This window comes from Marmota flaviventris, chromosome 4 (assembly GCF_047511675.1).
Source record: "Marmota flaviventris isolate mMarFla1 chromosome 4, mMarFla1.hap1, whole genome shotgun sequence".
NCBI classification, from domain to species: domain Eukaryota; kingdom Metazoa; phylum Chordata; class Mammalia; order Rodentia; family Sciuridae; genus Marmota; species Marmota flaviventris.
In genome coordinates this window covers 25,949,197-25,967,597 of record NC_092501.1, presented here as the reverse complement: position 1 = coordinate 25,967,597, position 18,401 = coordinate 25,949,197, and the positions used below count along the sequence as shown (strand labels likewise).

The window sequence follows — 18,401 nt, the reverse complement described above, 5'->3', positions numbered from 1 at the left end:
AAAAGGAGTCTCACGATGGCTCACATAAGCTGGAGAATCTATAGCTTTGTACTATATCTTCAGCCATGAACACTCAGCTGAGTTTAGGATATCATTTATAATATGTATTCATAAGTATAATGGATCCCACTGGAGTTATTACAATGTATATAGAAAAGGTTTATTAACAATGGGAAACATTTGCATATTATGGATACATAATACACATCAAGCACAGCAAAAAGCCTTATGAGAGGAAATTGGTATGCCTAACCCTTAGCTGTTTTCCCACAGTTCGCCGCCCCCCCAAAATTACAAAAAGATAAATATATTTTTATGTTGAAATACTAAAAGGTCTTAATTCATGTTATAGGTTAATGACCTGAAACTGTCATTTCAAACCACAGCTTATTTTTGAAGCTCAGAGCCCATAATCATTCCTTTATCCAATACAAACAGGAATCTAACTAGTAAGTGGGACTTTTTTTTCTGGTTCACACACAGCAATAACCGGAAAACTATCTTATATAATATGTAGAAATATAGAAGTATATGTATTTTTAGTTTACCAGAAAGTCCTCTCATGCCAAGGCGGAGTTGTCAAATGTCAAGTCTGAACTGAGAACAAATGTAACTGCTAAACTGCTGGCTTTTAAAAATAATGGCTCCAGTGACATACCTTTAAATATAACTGGGCTACTGAGCAGCACTATAATTAAAAACCAAAAATTTTAAAAATAAGGTTATAATACTTAGGACCCCTGCAGAAAGGAAATGAGTTAGGAGAGCAAAACAAGAACAAACAGAACAGACAGAATAAAATTCCTCACAAATTAAAATCTCCTTCCTAACCATTCCTTTGACCTTTGGCTTCATAATTCTTCCCAGCAGATTTTTGTCAAGAGTGACAGTCATCTCAAAGTGGGCTGACTTGATCTTCCCACTAGAAAAATAAAAGCTCACTAGTTGTAGGTAAGCAAGCACAAATCCTGCCATTGCATAATCAAGTGTGTGGGTGGAAGTGTTCACAATGAACAGTTTGAAAGGCAGTTCTCTGAATGCATCCAAATCCCAACATCACATGGAACTGAGGTATGTGTGTGTGTGTGTGTGTGTGTGGTTTTTGATATCCATGGTAACCAGGCAGGCTTCATCCTTAAAGAGAAAGTACATTATTTTCATTGGCTTATTCAGTGACCTGAATAAACAGATAAGTAGGCAATCCTCACTACTTGCTTCTTCTCATTAAGATATTTTAGAATTTGGCTATAAAGTTGAAACAGATCCCATTTGCTATCACAGACCTGAATATCAATGGCACCTCCCTGCCTTACTCCTGTACTACTTATATCATCTTAAAACACTACTGGCACAAATTCAATATGTAGCTCAGTGAGAGACTGCTTACTTAGTATGCATGAAGCCCTGGGTTTGATCCCCAGCACCCCACCAAAAATAAAGTTAAAGAAGAAAAAGCAGAACAAAGGAGGTCATTTCACAACCAAACAGGAGGGAAATAGAAAAAAAGAATAAAAAATGGATTTCCTGTACTTCTTTACACAAAATTAGGTCAACATTTGAGATATAACATCAATATAAATGTAGATTATTTTTAGGTTAAGGAATTCCATCGAACACACTAAGCCTACAATGGAATGAATTCAGGTAAGACAAAGATTTCTGGGCAAAGGTCATAATTTATTTTTCCTAATTTATTTTAATGGATCCATAATAACATAAAAATCATACATACTTATGGGGTACAATATACTTTGATACATACATACATTGTGTAATATTTAAATTAAGTTACACATATCTAGCTCCTCAAACATACCTTTTTCTTAGGTTCTGTTATCTTTTTCTTATGTTATAAAGTAAAAATTTACTTTCTTGTTTTTAGGGGAAGAAGTCTTAAATACCTACCAAACTCCCAAATGTAATACACTTAAATCCTGGTCATTTCCATCTCTGAGTGGCCAGCAGACACTTAACAGTGAGTAAATCACAGGTTCACTACCTCATTAGTTTACTCAACAATTATGTACTAAGCTATAACCATGCTAGGACTATGTTTGGGCAAACTAGACACAGTCCCTGCCCTGATTACATATTTTAGTTCTTAGTCTCTACTCTCACAAACCTTTACTCTCAATAAACTGCTTCATTTCTCTGGCCTCAATTCCTTCCTTATCTGTCAAATGGTTGGATGATATGACACTACTATTTTACATTTATTTTAGTATATATTCATATAGTAGTACATTGCATAAAATATCTAACTCTTACAAGTACCTGAGAATTTAGCAGAACAGGCAATATTGAACCCTGAGGTCCCTTTCAGAGCTGGCATTTCATTATTCTTGTCAATTCCCTGACAAGGACAAGCTAGAGTTACACTGCTTCTTACTCAAAGAAAAAGCACTTGGCTATCTTTTCCAACGTTTTGGAACTGCAGAAGTACTGAAGGAAATATTATATACAAATTTCTTTTTTTATTTTTATCTTGTTATGCTGCCCTACCTGATCTTGAACTCCTAGATTTAAGTATTCTCCTGCCTTAGCCTCCCTGGTAGGGATACAAGTGCATACCACTGTGCCCAGCTTACATTAATTTCTTACTGAAAGAATTAACTACTGTGTTCCTTGTTTTACAGCTATGCTCACCCTGAAAGATCTAAGATCATATTAATCAATAACATAAAGGAGGTGATGGACTCACCATCAGAGGAGGGTGGCGTGGTCCCAAGTGGTGTGACTGGGGTTGTTGGGGCAGGACTGACAGGGGTTGTCACCAAGCCCATTTCTGGATGACTCTGAAAGAAGACACAGATTGGTAAGAAAATAGAAATAGAGTTCTTCCTGAGTATCTTCTGCTGAGTATCCCTACTGATTTCTGGCCTTATAATTGTACTAAAAGTTCACTGAGGAGGGACTTCTACATTTAGTTCCAATGAATGACTGACTAATAAGAAGCTCTGTGGGCCAGGTTTCTTTAAGCAACTATGTTCCTATTACATAAGTTTTTCTGCAGAACCATACAAGTAAAAAATCTGGAGTAAACAAATTACTCAGGTGAATTCACTTGAAAGAGGACATTTGCAGTTCTATCCAGACCGGAGAAGGGACTACTCTCATCAGATCAACCTAATATACACCTACAGACTGTTCTAATGACCATAAAATTGACCAATAGATATAAGTGAACAAAGGAGTACTAGATACCACAAAAAGAGCTATGCCATTAGGAGCTTTCCTGACCCACAAGAAATAAAAGTGTATTGGGTGCTGAGGCAGAGAGTCATAGGAAGACATCCAGTAAAAACTAAAACAGATGACTTTTCTGTCTGACTTTCCCCAGCCATCCCTGCCACATCAACTCTTAAGAAGTAAGCTGAGTGCTGGCTCTTTTTAATCATCCTTCTCTTCTCCACTAACTTTACCAGTCTATTACCTTTATTATCTCTTTGTTTAAAATTAGTCATAGAATTTATTTTTTTAAAGAGAGAGAGAGAGAATTTTAATATTTATTTATTTTTTTTAGTTTTTGGTGGACACAACATCTTTGTACGTGGTGCTGAGGATCGAACCCGGGCGGCATAGCATGCCAGGCGAGCGCGCTACCGCTTGAGCCACATCCCCAGCCCCTAGTCTTAGAGCAGACAAGAAATAATGAGAATGGTAGATAAAATCTCTTATGGTATGTCATGAAAACTAATACATATCTTCCAAATCAGAGCCCAAACATGAGCATACTGCTTTTAAAACATGACTTTATTTATTTTTTTTAGTTAAAACTCAAATCAGGGCTGGGGATGTGGCTCAAGCAGCAGTGCGCTCACCTGGCATGCGTGCGGCCAGGGTTCGATCCTCAGCACCACATACAAACAAAGATGTTGTGTCCGCCGAAAACTAAAAAAAAATAAATATTAAAAAAATATAAATAAAAAAAAACTCAAATCAGCAGTTGGCTATGGTAGTACAAGCCTATAATCCCAGAAACTCTGGAGGCTGAGGCAAGAGGATGGCAAGTTTGAGGCCAGCCTGAGTGACTTAGTGAGATTCTGTCTCAAAATAAAATAAAAAGGGATGGGGATGTAGCTCAGTGGGATAGTGGCCCAGGGTTCTATCCTCAGTACTGGGCGGTGGGTGGGGGGGGGCGGCCTCAAACAGTAGATTCCATACACATCTTGAGAAAAAAAAAAACACAAGCAAAGTTTTCTTTAATAGAAACCTAAACTGGATGCATTAGTATAATCCCAGCTACTTGGAACACTGAGGCAGGAGGATTACAAATTCAGGGCTAGCCTAGACAACTTAAAAAGGGTTGGGGATGTAGTTTATGGTAGAGTGCCCATACGTGAGATCCTAAGGTAGGAAGGAAGGAAGAAAAGAAAGGAAAGAAAGAAAGAAACCCACATACATATTTTAAAGAGTCTGGCTTGAAGATAAAAACACTTTTTATCAATTTTTTAACATAGCTTTCATGAACTTGAGTTCTCAGCCTATTTTAGTGTCCTTCTGTCCCAACCACTGAGGATATCACTTAGGCACAGTAAAGTGGTAGCTTGCTCCTTACCACTTACCAATGCAAAGTAGAGTTTAAACAGATATACCAGGTAGCCTTGTTAATGAAATGAATCTGTATGAAATTCAGGGGAAAAAAGGAATTGGGATATTTAAAGTAACCAACCTGAGCTAATACTGTGATGAAGTTGCGATTTAAATGAACAGCTTCATAAAGTGCGAGAAGAATGGCTTCATTGGTTCTAAAGAAAAAGAGAACAAATTGGAGTAGGCTCTTAAAGTGGAGAAGTTAAAATATTATACCCATCAAGACAAGATTTCACCATAGTTCTCTATTACCAATCCCTTTGAGTTTCAAATGTTCCCTTTTACTTTCCTTTTGGGAATATGCAAAAGTGTACAGGTGAAAACCCTAATTCCCATGACCATTTCTATTTTTTTAATTTTTTTTAGCTGTAGATGGACACAATACCTTTATTTTACTTATTTATTTATTTATTTTTATGTGGTGCTGAGGATCAAACCAGTGCCTCACATGTGCTAGGCAAGCACTCTACGACAGAGCTACGCCCCCAGTCTGACCATTTCTTATTCTAGTTCATTCACTACCTTCCCTCTTGCTTTTCTACCCCAACAGTTAAATCCTTAACTACCTCAGATACCCAGCCCTTTTTCCTTTAATTCCAGAGAGAAACGAGAATAGTTTTTCAGTTTGGGAAGCTCTATACATATAAGACCAAAGCAGATATTTCCAAGGGTCCATTACTTAAAACCCAGACAGAGCCATGCATAGTGGCATATGCTGTAATCCCAGCAACTTGGATGGTTGAGGCAAGAGGCTTGCAAGTTCAAGACCAGCCTCAGCAACTTAGTGACAGCCTATTTCAAAATAAAAAAGGACGAGGGATATGGCTCAGCGGTTAAGCACATTTGGGTTCATTCCCCAGAACCAAAAAAATAAAAATAAATAGAAAAATAAAACCCAATCTCAACTAAGGAGGCTAAGACAGGAGGTTCAATAAATTCGAGATCATCCTGAGCAATTTAGCGAGGATGATCCTTTCTCAAAAAAGAGGGCTGGGGAACCAGGCACAGTGGCACATGCCTGCAATCCCAGCAGCTCAGGAGGCTGGGGCAGGAAGATCAAGAGTTCAAAGCAAGCCTCAGCAACAGAAAGGTGCTAAGCAACTCAGTGAGACCCTATCTCTATATAAAATACAAAATAGGGCTGGGGATGTAACTCAGTGGTCAAGTGCCCATGAGTTCAATCCCTGGTACACCCCCACACACAAAAAAAGGGGGAAATAGCTATAACTACTTAGCTACAGTACTTAGCATGCACAATATCCCTGGGTTCAATTCCAGCATCAAAAACAAGCAGAAAGCAGAAAAAGAAACATTAGATAAACCACCCAAAAAAAGTTTCAATCTGAAAAAGATTAGTAAGAGGTAACCTTTTCCACTCTCATAACCAGCAAGATAGCCTACACTAAAATTCAAGTCACTGCACAAGAATGTCAAGACACTTACTGTACTGAGATTTTCTCATGGGCATCTGCTATGAACATGCTGCCCACCTGTGGAAGAAAAGGAGAATTACAGACTTTATACAGTAGGATGCAAGAAAAAGTTATGTGCCTAGGAAGCCTTTGAATCAGTGTAAAATCAAATTCTTTCCAGCAGGAAAAGACTTAGAACTTTGGATCATCAGCCACACACACAACACCAGTTCACTTTGAAGATCTCAAAAGATTTATAAGTAATAAATGAAGAGAATCCAACTGAATCAGCTTGTCTCAAAGGACTTTTTTTAAAATCCCAGTATTTTTATGTAGTCCTTCTTTCTTACAGTGTGTAATTTAGCCACTGTCAACTAAAAGGACATACAATTCCTTATCACTCTGCATCTTTCCTATAAGTTGCTTATTTGCAGTCAAAAACTAACCCATAAAGAATGTCAAGGAAGCCAGGCACAGTGGCACACCCCTGTAATCCCAGCAGCTCAGAAGGCTGAGGCAGGAGGATCACAAGTTCAAACCAGGCTCACCAAAAGCGAAGCACTAAGCAATTCAGAGAGACCCTGTGTCAAAATATAAAATAAAACAGGCTGGGGGTGTGGCTCAATAACCAAGTGCTCCTGAGTTCAATCCCTAGTACCCCCCACCCAAAAAAAGAAAATGTCAAAGAAAGCATGCTGATTACATCCAACTAGATATTTAGGGGATATATGCATTTCAGACAAGAACTGTGTGAGATCCATGCTTATCCTTCAGATCACAAAAATCTTAGTTTGTAACAGCAGGCAAATAGATAAAAGGCATAAATTGCCTCTCATATGTGTGATTTCAGAGGCATGTAAAAGATGCCCACCCCCTAAAAATGCCACAAAACTTTTTCTCCTTGACTAAAAGTTGAAGATCCCTGTGAGCAACATAATTAGATCTAATTTGTATAATCAAACACCAATACAAAACTCATACTTCTCTTGCCTCTGAGAGATTTCACTCATTCATACCTCAGAGTTTAGCAGGTTCTTTCCCGAGAGCATGCTCTGAGAAGGAAGATGGGAAGACACTGGGGGGAAAAATTGCATCTTTGTGTGGGAGGAGATAGGGCAACTGTTTCTTGCAATAAACTATGTAACAATCTTGCTCTAGAGCTGATTACTTGGATACTAATGCCTAAGAAGACAGACTTTGTGAATCTGCCTAAATTCTAGAACCTCCTAGATTTCTCTCTTAAAAATTAGCCCATATTATCTGATCCAAAATGCCAATGCTTCCAAAGTTATGGAACCTTACTCTGGAGTATTGCAAGCTAGACCAATATCTTTTCCTAAACCTTGGACCTCTCTGCCCAGAACCTAACTAAGCCTTTAGAGGAGTAGCTCACATCCACTATACTGTGACCCTTTGACCATAGGACCAGCTATTAGGGATCACATGGCCACAGGAGAGTATAAAAGAGCATTTGGGGTGGGGGGTAGGGAGGACTCAGATCTAAACTCTCCTATTTTTTTTTTAACTTTTTTAGATGTTGATGGACCTTTATTTTATTCATTTATTTATATGTGGTTCTGAGAATCCAACCCAGTGCCTCACACATGCTAGGCAAGTGCTCTATCACTGAGCCACAACCCCAGCCCCTAAACTCTCCTATTCTTTGTTCCAAGGGTCAGTCTGCAATCAGGGTCAACACTTACAAAAGCAAAAGTCTTCCTATGCACCTTTTCTTCAGCAATCAATTAATTAGGAAAAAATGAGTCCAAGAGGAGTCAAAGTTCCCCTCTCCCCATCTTATCTAGTTTTGGAACTCAATAACAGAGACAAAGTTCCAAATAAAATCTGCTCTGAGTAGCCTCTCTCATGCCATGATGATGGCCCTTCATCATTCTATCACCTCAAACATCTGAATATCTGATGCCAGATTTACCTAACCCTGCATTTCTAAAAGCAGGAGAAAAAAATAAGTAGGACTTACCATATTTGTTAAAGCAGAGAAAAAGCCACTCTGGTGTTCTTCTTCCTTGTCTTTATACTGTCTAAACAAAAAAAGAATTAAATTCAACTTTAGGATTACTTATGAAATACATCTTTGTCCTCAACATTCTAGATAATCAGGGCAGAGCTCTCTGAATTCTCTAACTTCAGAAGAACAAAGCATTATGACAATGCCACTGCAGTTCCTCCGCAAGCTAGAGGCACCCATCTGCTCCTGAAGTAGTGTGTACCAAAATGCCTGGCTACTTTGGGAGAGACTTAGAAAGCAAGCTGCAAAAGTGTGAAACTGCTCTAACATATGGCTGATCCAGTTATTTCCCAAACAGACTATTACTTGAAAAGTGTGACAGTGAAATTACTTCAAGGCTGTAACAGTGAAAATCTTGTTTGTTTCTGGAGGAAAAGGAGGAAAACCAGAGAGCTAAAACATGTGGAGATGGGACAGATTTGAAATCCTGACACCAATTGTGTGTAAGGAAAGTCTGGAAAGAAGCAAGAAAGAAAAATCCTTCATGGCCTTTGCGGGGATTAGAGATATTTCAGGTTTTCAATCGTGGAATACCATATCCTTCCCCTATGCACAGCTAGAGGAAAAACAAACAGAGCCCCCAGAGTAAAGAGGGACACTGGGAAGGTGAGGGTGATCACTAGTAAAAAAGAAACATAGCTCAAACATGTGGTAGAGCACATGCTTAGCATGCATGAGGCCCTGAGTTCAATCCGCAGGAGAGAGAGAGGTGAGTGGGAGGGAAGTGAGATAGATCTGTCGAAGTTGATTTAACTCAATACACTTTCTTCTTTTATTTATTTAGGTACTGGGGATTGAACCCAAGGATACTTTACCAATAAGCTACAGTCCCAGTCCCTTTTTTGTTTTTTTTGTTTTTTTTGTAGTTGTAGATGGATACAATACCTTTATTTTATTAATTTATTTGTATGGTACTGAGGATTGAACCCAGGGCCTCACATGTGCTAGGCAAACACTCTACAACCCCAGTCCAGTCCCAGTCCCTTTTTATTTTTTATATTGAGACAAGACTCCCTAAGTTGCTTGAGGGTCTTGCTAAGTTGCTAAGGCAGGTCTCAAACTTCCTATCCTCCTGCCTAGCCTCCCAAGTCACTAAGTTTACAGGCATGCACCACCATGCCCAGTTTCCTTTTTTTTTTTTTTAAGAGTACAAAAAAGTGGTACATCACAAACTTTTTTATATTAGAAAATAATATTTGTATGACACATGGGCTGAATGAAATAGACTGCTTAAAATGGGAAAACTAGTAAAAATGTTCTGCAAAAAAATACCCATAAACTGGAAAAGAATGTTCCTATTTGCTTAAACCAAAGATGGATACTAATCTGGTGGCTATTTTTATCTTGGTTTTAAAAACAACCCCTGCTCTGTGAGGTGTGGTGTTGCAAACCTATAATCCCAGCAACTCAGGAGGCTAAGGCAGGAAAGTTCAAGTTCAAGGCCAGTCTCAGCAAGGTCTTGTTAACAAGGCCCTAACCAACTTAGTGAGAACCCTGTCTCAAAATAAAAAAGGGCTGGGGAGGTAAAGTGGTAAAGCATACCTAGGTTCATCCCCAGTACCAAAAATTAAAATTAAATAAATAAATAAATAACAACCCCTGCTACTACCATCAAGCTGTGCTGGAGCAAACTGATCTTATACCTCTGAATACTCTTTTGGGATAGGTCCAGGGAATTTAAGCTAAGAACTATAACAAACCTGTTCCCTACACAACTAATTCAAATAAAAATTGGACTTTTCCCTTCTGGAAAGATTGACTTACCTATTATACTCAGATAAAGCCTGAGCAATTACAAGCCCCATTCCCTGAAAGAGAAAAGATAGTTCATATGAAATAAATGAGTAGCCTTTGTGGGTTGGTGGTGATGTATGACTCAGCCACGAAAAACACTAAACCCCCATGGACCATGCCCAAGAAGTTCTGTCTAAAAGTTGGCAACAATGACAGAAATTTTGAAAGGTACTATCAAACCAAGAGGGAAAAAACTCTTTGGAAATATTTTTTTCTTATCTAATTAATGTTCTTAGATACAATTTAAAATAAAGTAATGTTCCCAGATACAATTTAAAATAAAGTAACAAGGGCTGAAACAGACCAACTCAGATTACTGACAATTTCACTGGGATCATTTTCATTCCGAAGAGAAGACTAAGAATATTCAAACAAAAAGCCCTCATTTACCTTCAAAACAGCCACAATAAAAGGGACAATGAGTCCCATGCTAAATGAAGGTGCATATAGATGAGCCATTCACTCAGGCCACAAGAAAATAGCAATAAAAAGGAAAGAGGCATCCAATAAATGTTGAAGTAACTTATCAACTTTCCTGGAGAACCTGTAAAGCCTAATACAAAGATCAATTGAGGATGCAAGGATGAATCGTGTGTACATTTTTTTCATAAGGGAAATTGAAGAAAATAGGATAGAGAGGAAATAAAGTCAGACACCTGGCCATCTTCTTCTCTCCATATTCAGAGACCAGATATATTATCTCACACACTTTCAAGAACATATATAGCAAATATATATCATCCTTCATATTTCAGCTTCACCAAATCAGGCTCTTTATATCATCTAGCTTGTTCCACAAGAAGGAACCTCCCATCATTAAGTCACCTAAGCTTTCTTACTCCTGGATGTATAACTTATTGACTTTATAGGAAGTCAAACTCAGCACACTACAACATGAAAATAAGTAGCCACTTCATCATGAATAGCAAGCAAAAAATGTCCCCTCAAACCTTTCTTCCATGACACTAAGAAGAAGACTCTAAAAATACCAATTCCCTCTTTCTAGCCAAAGAAAGCAACACAGTACCTCTCTGCTCTCTTGTTCTAAATGTCCACTGAAAATAAGGCCACTGAATTCAAGTAAGACAATACACCAAGATCCAGATACTCACATTGAGTGTGGCCTCGTCATCCACAATAGACAGCTTCACAATATAAGGATTCACAGACTGTAAACAACAGAAGAGAGTCAAGGTGAGTGTGACCTAGTTAAAAAAGCCCTTCAGCTATTTAAGAAAGTATTAACAGGGGGCCAAGGATATAGCTGAATGGGAAAGTGCTTGCCTGCCATGAGTGAGGCCCTGGGTTCCATTCCTAGTACCACCAAAAAAAAAAAAAAAGTGCTTGTTTAAGGCCTTTTTCTCTACAGTGATATTACCAAAACCCAGCCCCAAACCTCTTGAGTGCTGACTCCCCTAATTTCTAGAAAATTTCTCAGCACATATGGGCATTTATCAAATGCACAGATGTACATGAATACACGTACATACACACAGGTCAGTTTTGTTCTACCCACATTTTCCTCTAGGCTGAATTAGCTCAAGCCTATGTCTATAACTTCGCCCACCTTTCCTTTTTGTTTCTAAAAAGTAAGTGAACATTCCACAAAACTCACTTTGTCCTACCATCCCAAGTGCTTAGGGATACTGTCTTAGGAGACAGAAAAGCTTCCCTGCAATAAGGCACATATGTAAGTTGCTAACTTATATTCTCAATCCAAAGGCTCCCTAACCATTTCACAAACTATATACAAGGACTGATTCACCCACTCTTAAAACAAAGCCATCTTGGGGGTAGAAAGTGGCAGCTGCTTAACAGCTAGAGAGGCCATTTATGGAGATCTGATTCCCAAATAACACTGCAGGGGAGCTGGAAAAAAAAAAAAGATGTAATTACCCAAGCAATAATCTGGTTAGGACACTGGGATTTAATGATTGTCCCATCACTTACAGCACTGAAAGATTTCTTGAGTTTTTAGTGACCCAATTTCAGCTTGGAAACATATGGAAATGGACATGTATTTAAACTTATTAGAAAATTGAGCCATCTCCTACAAGTGATACAGGAACCAATGACCTGCTCACCTTGAAAATATCCCACACATAGGATGTATAGAAAGACCTCATACAGATCAGGCACCAACTCTAGCCCAAGGGAAGCAAGTAACAATAGTCTCAGACTAGCAGTTTTTATAGCTACAAGAAAACTCATTAGGAAGAAACTTGAAAACCCAATTGAAAGGCTAACCCCCCTGCCCACCCCCAACAGAGAGCTCATTTAATCAAGATTCTGAGAGCATCTTTTGCATTGTCAACTGGGACAGAGAAAGAGAGCTTTGCTTAACAGTCCAAATGTTTATAAAGTTTTACATAATGTAACTCAAAGAGGTAGAACCCACTCCATTTGTTATTTGTTTTGACTATAGTAAGGCTCTCAATACATCTTCCTGTAACCAACAGTCAAATCCCACTGATATAATAAACTTCAGGCAAGATCCAATGCATGTAGATCCTTGGAAAAGACAATCTGCACTTAGCTGATCTAGAGATGTCACCAGGATGACAGCAACATTAGAAAGAGCAGACCAGCCAGGCACAATGGTCTTAGAAGGCTGAGGCAGGACAATCACAAGTTCAAGGCCAGCCTCAGCAATTTAGCAAGGCTCTAAGCAACTTCGTGAAACCACCTCAACATTAAAAAATAAAAAGCATCGGGGCTATAGCTTAGTGATAAAGTGCCCCTGGGTTCAATCCCCAGTAAAGGAAAGACAGAAAAAGGAGGGAAGGAAGGGAAGGAAAAAAAGAAGAGTAGACCACAGCCAGGTGCAGTAGCCCATGCCTATAACCCCAGCAACTTGGGAGACTGAAGCAAGAGAATTACAAGTTGAAGCCAGCATGGACAATTTTGCAAGACCCTGTCTCAAAACAAAAAATAAAAATGGCAGGGATAAAGTTCAGTGATAGAGTGTCCCTGAATTCAATCTCCAATACCCTAATAAAAATGAATAAATAAATTAATTAATTAATTTAAAAAAGGAAAGAAAGGATAGACCAAGAGACCACTGTTTCTTGGCAAAATTTTTCCAAGTCCTAGTCACTCAGCTTCCCAAAATTAGGCAGTGTTAGGTAACAGAAAGAATCATCTGATTACTAAGACCAGCATATGCTTCAGCAGCAGCTGAGGAAAAGGCAAAGCAGCTAAAAGCAAAGGTCTGAGTTCCAATTCCTCTTCTTATTAATTATGACAAGTTCACATTAATTAACCTAAGTTTCAATTTCTTCAACTGTAAAATGGGGATATTTTTTATCCTGGGACTGCTAAAATACTTTAATTAAATAAAACATGTAAAATCCTTAACATATATCTGGCATATAGTTAGAGCTTAATAACTGGTAGCTGGGTTGGGGCTGTAGCTCAGTGGCAGAGTACTTGCCTAGCATGCATGAGGCACTGAGTTCGATTCTCAGCACCACATAAAAGAAATAAACAAATAAAATAAAGGCATTCTGAAGAATTGTAATGCTAAATAAATAAATAAATAAAAATCATTAAAAAAATAAAGGCATTCTGTCCATCTACAACTACAGAAATAAAAATTTAAAAAAAAAAACTGGCTGGGGTTGTGGCTCAGTGGTAGAGTGCTCGCCTAGCATGCAGGAGGCACTGGGTTTGGTCTTCAGCATCACATAGAAATAAAATAAAGATATTAGGCCTACCTAAAACTAAAAATCAAATATTAAAAAATAATAATAATAATTGGTAGCTGTTATTTTGTCCCCTTTAACATTATTAGCATTCAAAGAAAAGTTCTTTAGACAAAAGAGAGAAGGGGGAAAAAAAGAAAAGGAACAACTTCCAAGTAGATGTAATAAACAATTTTGTGATTTCTGTGATATACCATGCTCAGGATAGCAGTTGGATCTGTGTCACTTCATCTCAAATGACTTGACCAGCCTAGAAGGCCAGGATCTTGATGGTGTGAAAATTTCTATTCTTCTAGACATTGATTATCATTAATACTGAACCTGTTGTGCTGGTCACTTTTTTTTTCCCAAACTGATCAATAATTTATTCATATCAATAAAAAATCACCACCTGTGATCTTGTTGAATTAAATCAGGAGTGCAGGGACACACAGGCATATCAAAATCATTTCGAGAACACCAACTATAGAAGTCTATCAATGCCCTCAGATATAACCCCATTACTCCTAAAAAGAGAAGCATTCCAAGTCAAGCACTGACCAAGTTAGAGGTTTTATAAACCATTTGGCCTTGGGGCTCCATCAATACTAGTCACAACACAAGTCTGATTAGAAGCGGGTCCAGGAGGTTCAACTAAGCATGAGAACTAAGCCCCATATCCTAAAGGAAGTTAGTATGTTTACCTGGACTTAGAGTCACCAGAGGTTCTCCTGAGGTGATAACCAGTTGATCAAAAGCAGTTTGAAGAGATGTAGCCATCTTCAGACTTCTAGAACAGCCATAACTAGAACAGATGACCCCTCATGCCTTCAGAGGGAAGGGCAATCTCTTGCTAGTGATTTCCATCTTTGTAGAGGGGAGCATAACCCAGGTGTAGATAACCCCCACTCTGGGCACTTACTCATGTTGTGCTGGTCAGTTTTAAAACTAGAGGTAGGCTTGGACTGTGGCTCAGCTGTGGCACACCTGCCTGCCATGTGTGAGACACTGGGTTTGATTCTCAGCACCGCATATAAATAAAATAAAGGTCTATCAACAACAAAAATATATATATGTATATATTTTTTAAAATGATTTAAAAAAAATACTAGAGGGAATCTACTTTTTTACCCACTGGACAGAATTACAAATTCAGTGAACCTTCACAGAATCATTCCAATGGGATCCTGCCTTTATCTGACTAAATTTTTGTTTTTGTTTTGGAACCAGGGATTGAACTCAGAGGCACACGACCACTGAGCCACATTCCCAACCCTATTTTGTATTTTATTTAGAGACAGGGTCTCATTGAGTTGCTTAGCACCTTGCCCATTGCTGAGGCTGGCTTTGAACTCAGGATTCTCCTGTCTCAGCCTCCCAAACTGCTGGGATTACAGGTATGTGCCACTGCACCCGGCTGATCTAAGTTTTACTTGTTATTTTCATTATTCTTCCCTAGACCTTTTTGTTTATTCGTTAGTTGATCTGGGGCCTCCTCTACCTCTTTAGATGATATATTAACTACATGGCATCTTTTCCATGATTTCTATCCCTTATGTCCAATACTTCATTTACTTTCTTAGTTGGGTATCTAGGTTGTCTAATAACCTCTATACCATTCTAGAACTCATTTTTATTCTTCTTGTCATGGGATCAACTCTGGCAATAGCTAGAATGCTATTCTCCCTAGTACACCTTCTTCTACTTATGAAAACTACTAGTTTACTACTAGTTTTCATAAGATTTCACCAGCTTTTGGTTTTGCTATGTTCATCTGAAATTCCTCGTGTTCCTGTCAAAAACCTTCCTGCTCTTCAGTCCCCAGACATCCTTAATGATTTCTGTTGAGTGACTTATAACAAAAGCTGCAAAGCCCAGATAAATTATGCCCACCAGCTTGCCCCTGCCTACTATATTAATTCTTCTGGGGGCATCTGACAGACCAAAGATGCATACTTCACTCCAGAAATGTGATTTTCTCCAGTTCCTTGGCCCGGTCCAATTTTTCAGGCTGACATTTCAGAAAGCCCTACTGAGCTAAGCCTGGGTTCAGTTTACAGTTAGAAAAGCCAAACTATTGCCTCAGAATAGCCTGCATCCACCAGAATGTTCTGAAAATATTCATTACTGATGATGATGCATTCCTGTCACATAACTCAACTCTCTTTAACTATCCTCAGCACTTTTCCTCAGCTATTTTTCTTGTTGTTGTAATAAGGCTCCAGAGGCATTCACACATGACAAAGATCACAATGGCTACCATGCCAGTCCCTTCAGATCACCAGTAAAACAGGTATTGGTGATAAATTATATATTTGCTAGTAGTTGTATGCCCCATTCATCAGGTCCTCCAAGATGATAAAAATGAACAACTCCTAGGATTTATAACACATTAACATTTTTCCATATTCCAGTCCCTCTTTAATTATTTCCTCCTTATAGCCTTTCCTTCTTCCATATCCCTCCTTATAAGAGTAAGCTCCACAGGCTGAGGATGTGGCTCAGCAACAGAACACTCGCCTAGCACTTGCGAGGCACTTGGTTCAATTCTCAGCACCATATAAAAATAAATAAAATAAAAGATATTGTGTCCAACTACAAGTAAAAAATATTTAAAAAAAAAAAAAAGAAAAAGAAAAGAATAAGTTCCAGGGCTGAGGATATAGCTCAGTTGGTAGAGTGCTTGCCTTGCATGTACAAGGCCCTAGGTTCAATCCCCAGCACCACCAAAAAAAAAAAAAAAAAAAAGAATAAGCTCCAGCTGGGCTTGGTGGCACCCACCTGTAATCCCAGCTGCTCAGGAGGCTGAGGCAGGAAGATCGCAAGTTCAAAGCCAGCCTCAGCTACAGCGAAGCACTAAGCAACTCAATGAGACCCTATCTCTAAATAAAATACAAAATAGGGATGGGGATGTGGCTCAGTGGTCAGGTGCCTCTGAGTTTAATCCCCAGTACCAAAAAAAAAAAAAGAAGCAGCAGCAGCAGCAGCTCCAGATTTTGTGTTACCCCTCACTTTGAACCTGCCCAAATAAATTCTAACTAGGAATCATATCAAAAATCACTAAGAGCCAGAAGCTCAGAAAAGAAAATCTTCTCTCCAACTGGCCCATTTCTCATAGTGCTGCTGCTACTTATTAAGGGGAGAAAGTCAGATTGCCTCAAGTAATGCATGACTTCCTGGTTTACTAAAGTACTCCTGTTGTCTAGGACTATATGTGAAAAACTTCCTTGTCCTTAAAAGGAATCCCCAATGAAGGCCCTGGTCTTCCCTGAGTATTCTCCTTCCTTTTCGGTGTATTCTGCCTTCTGAAAGGAACCAAGTACATATATCAAACCCACACATTGATCTCTGGGATCTGTTCTTCATTTCAAAAATCTGTACCCTAATTAATTCAGGGGCAAAGACAACTCCAGAACTGATATGGGTAAGGCCCTGCCTTCAACTTTTTCATTAAAATCAGAAAAAGTTTTCAAACCATCAGTAATACTTATACAAACAGACTTTATTAAGGAAATATAATAAAAATAAGAATCTTTCAAACCAAATGCACTAAGTCAGTGGTTCCCAATCCTGACTAATCAACCTACTGAACTGGGGATTTCTAAAATAATAATAATGTTGGGTTTGTTTTTTTTTGTTTTTTGGTTTTGTTTTGTTTTGTTTTGTTTTTTAGTTATAGGTGGCCACAATGTCTTTATTTTATATTTATGCCGTGCTAAGGATCAAACCAAGTGCCTCACGCATGCTAGGCGAGCGCTCTACCTCTGAGCCACAATCCCAGCCCAATAATAATGTTTTTAAAAAGATTCACAGCTCCCCTCCCACAAAATTCTACATCAGTGTGGTATGTCCAGATTAAAGTCCAAAACTTTTTTCTTTTTAACAAATTCGTAAGTCACTCTAATAAGTGCATTTAGAAGCCACTACATTAAGAGATACTTCATTAGAAACTATACTACAGAGAGCTGGGTATGGTGGCACACACCTGTAATCCCAGAGCTCAGAGGCTGAGGCAGGAGGATTGAAAGTTCAAAGTCAGCCTCAGCAACTTAGCAAAGCCCTAAGCAACTCAGCAAGACCCTGACTCTAAATAAAATATAAAAAGAATTGGGGATGTGACTCAGTGGTTATACTACAAGATTCCTTTAAACAACTATATTCTCTGCCCCATGCATTTAATTATTGCATTTGAAGAATTTGGTTTATCAAAATTAATCTTCACACTATCTACCAAGAACATATCTTCCACATTTAAGAGGTACCACATGTAGGAAGATTATAAAAAGAACAACTGCCCTTCAGGATCCCCTTACCTCATATTTTCTGTAGTTTACCAGCAAAGCCAAGAGGACAACAGCATCATACCCATGCTCTCTACGACTTGGGGGATGGGAAAGTATCTGTAACAAGAACCAGAAATATGTAACTCCTGACTGCTAACTCCTGGCACCTGAGAAAACAGACCAACAACATTTGAGGAGATGATCTATCCAAAAGACAAAGAGGTGACAAAGCTACCTGTAAAATTGCTTCAAATATGCTGTTGATCATTACATACTCCAGGATAGTGTTCTGGCTGATGTTGTCTGTCACCTGAATGGAATAAAAAGCCTTTTAAGTCTGTTTTAAGGCACTTGATATCTCATGTGTATCTCCTACCCTAATGTCTAAGTGAAATGGAAATGTAGAAACACTCTACTACATACTTAGTAGACCTTTCACAAGCATAAGCATCCCAAAGCTACCAGAGCCTGAATAGGCAGTCACTATGAAGGTAGGAAATTAGCAAATTAAAACTTCCTAAATCTGAACTTATTATTTCTCTCATGCTCTCACAAGCATTTGCTTAATAGTTTCCTGCATTTCAATCCTTAAATACCCAAGAAGACA

The 18,401-nt window shown here is 38.5% G+C and overlaps 1 protein-coding gene across 2 annotated transcripts in view; it reads right to left on the bottom strand.

Moving 5' to 3' along the window:
* Armh3 (armadillo like helical domain containing 3) overlaps window positions 1-18,401 on the bottom strand; it is a 184,564-nt gene that overhangs the window by 139,145 nt on the left and 27,018 nt on the right. For both annotated transcript variants that reach the window (XM_027930424.2, XM_027930423.2), the window contains exons 7-14: window positions 18,030-18,104; window positions 17,825-17,911; window positions 10,941-10,997; window positions 9,799-9,842; window positions 7,987-8,047; window positions 6,037-6,083; window positions 4,673-4,748; window positions 2,702-2,795 (exon numbers count right to left, since the gene is read on the bottom strand). In XM_027930424.2, the coding sequence (XP_027786225.1) occupies window positions 2,702-2,795; window positions 4,673-4,748; window positions 6,037-6,083; window positions 7,987-8,047; window positions 9,799-9,842; window positions 10,941-10,997; window positions 17,825-17,911; window positions 18,030-18,104 (541 nt within the window). The remainder of the gene's footprint in view (window positions 1-2,701; window positions 2,796-4,672; window positions 4,749-6,036; window positions 6,084-7,986; window positions 8,048-9,798; window positions 9,843-10,940; window positions 10,998-17,824; window positions 17,912-18,029; window positions 18,105-18,401) is intronic.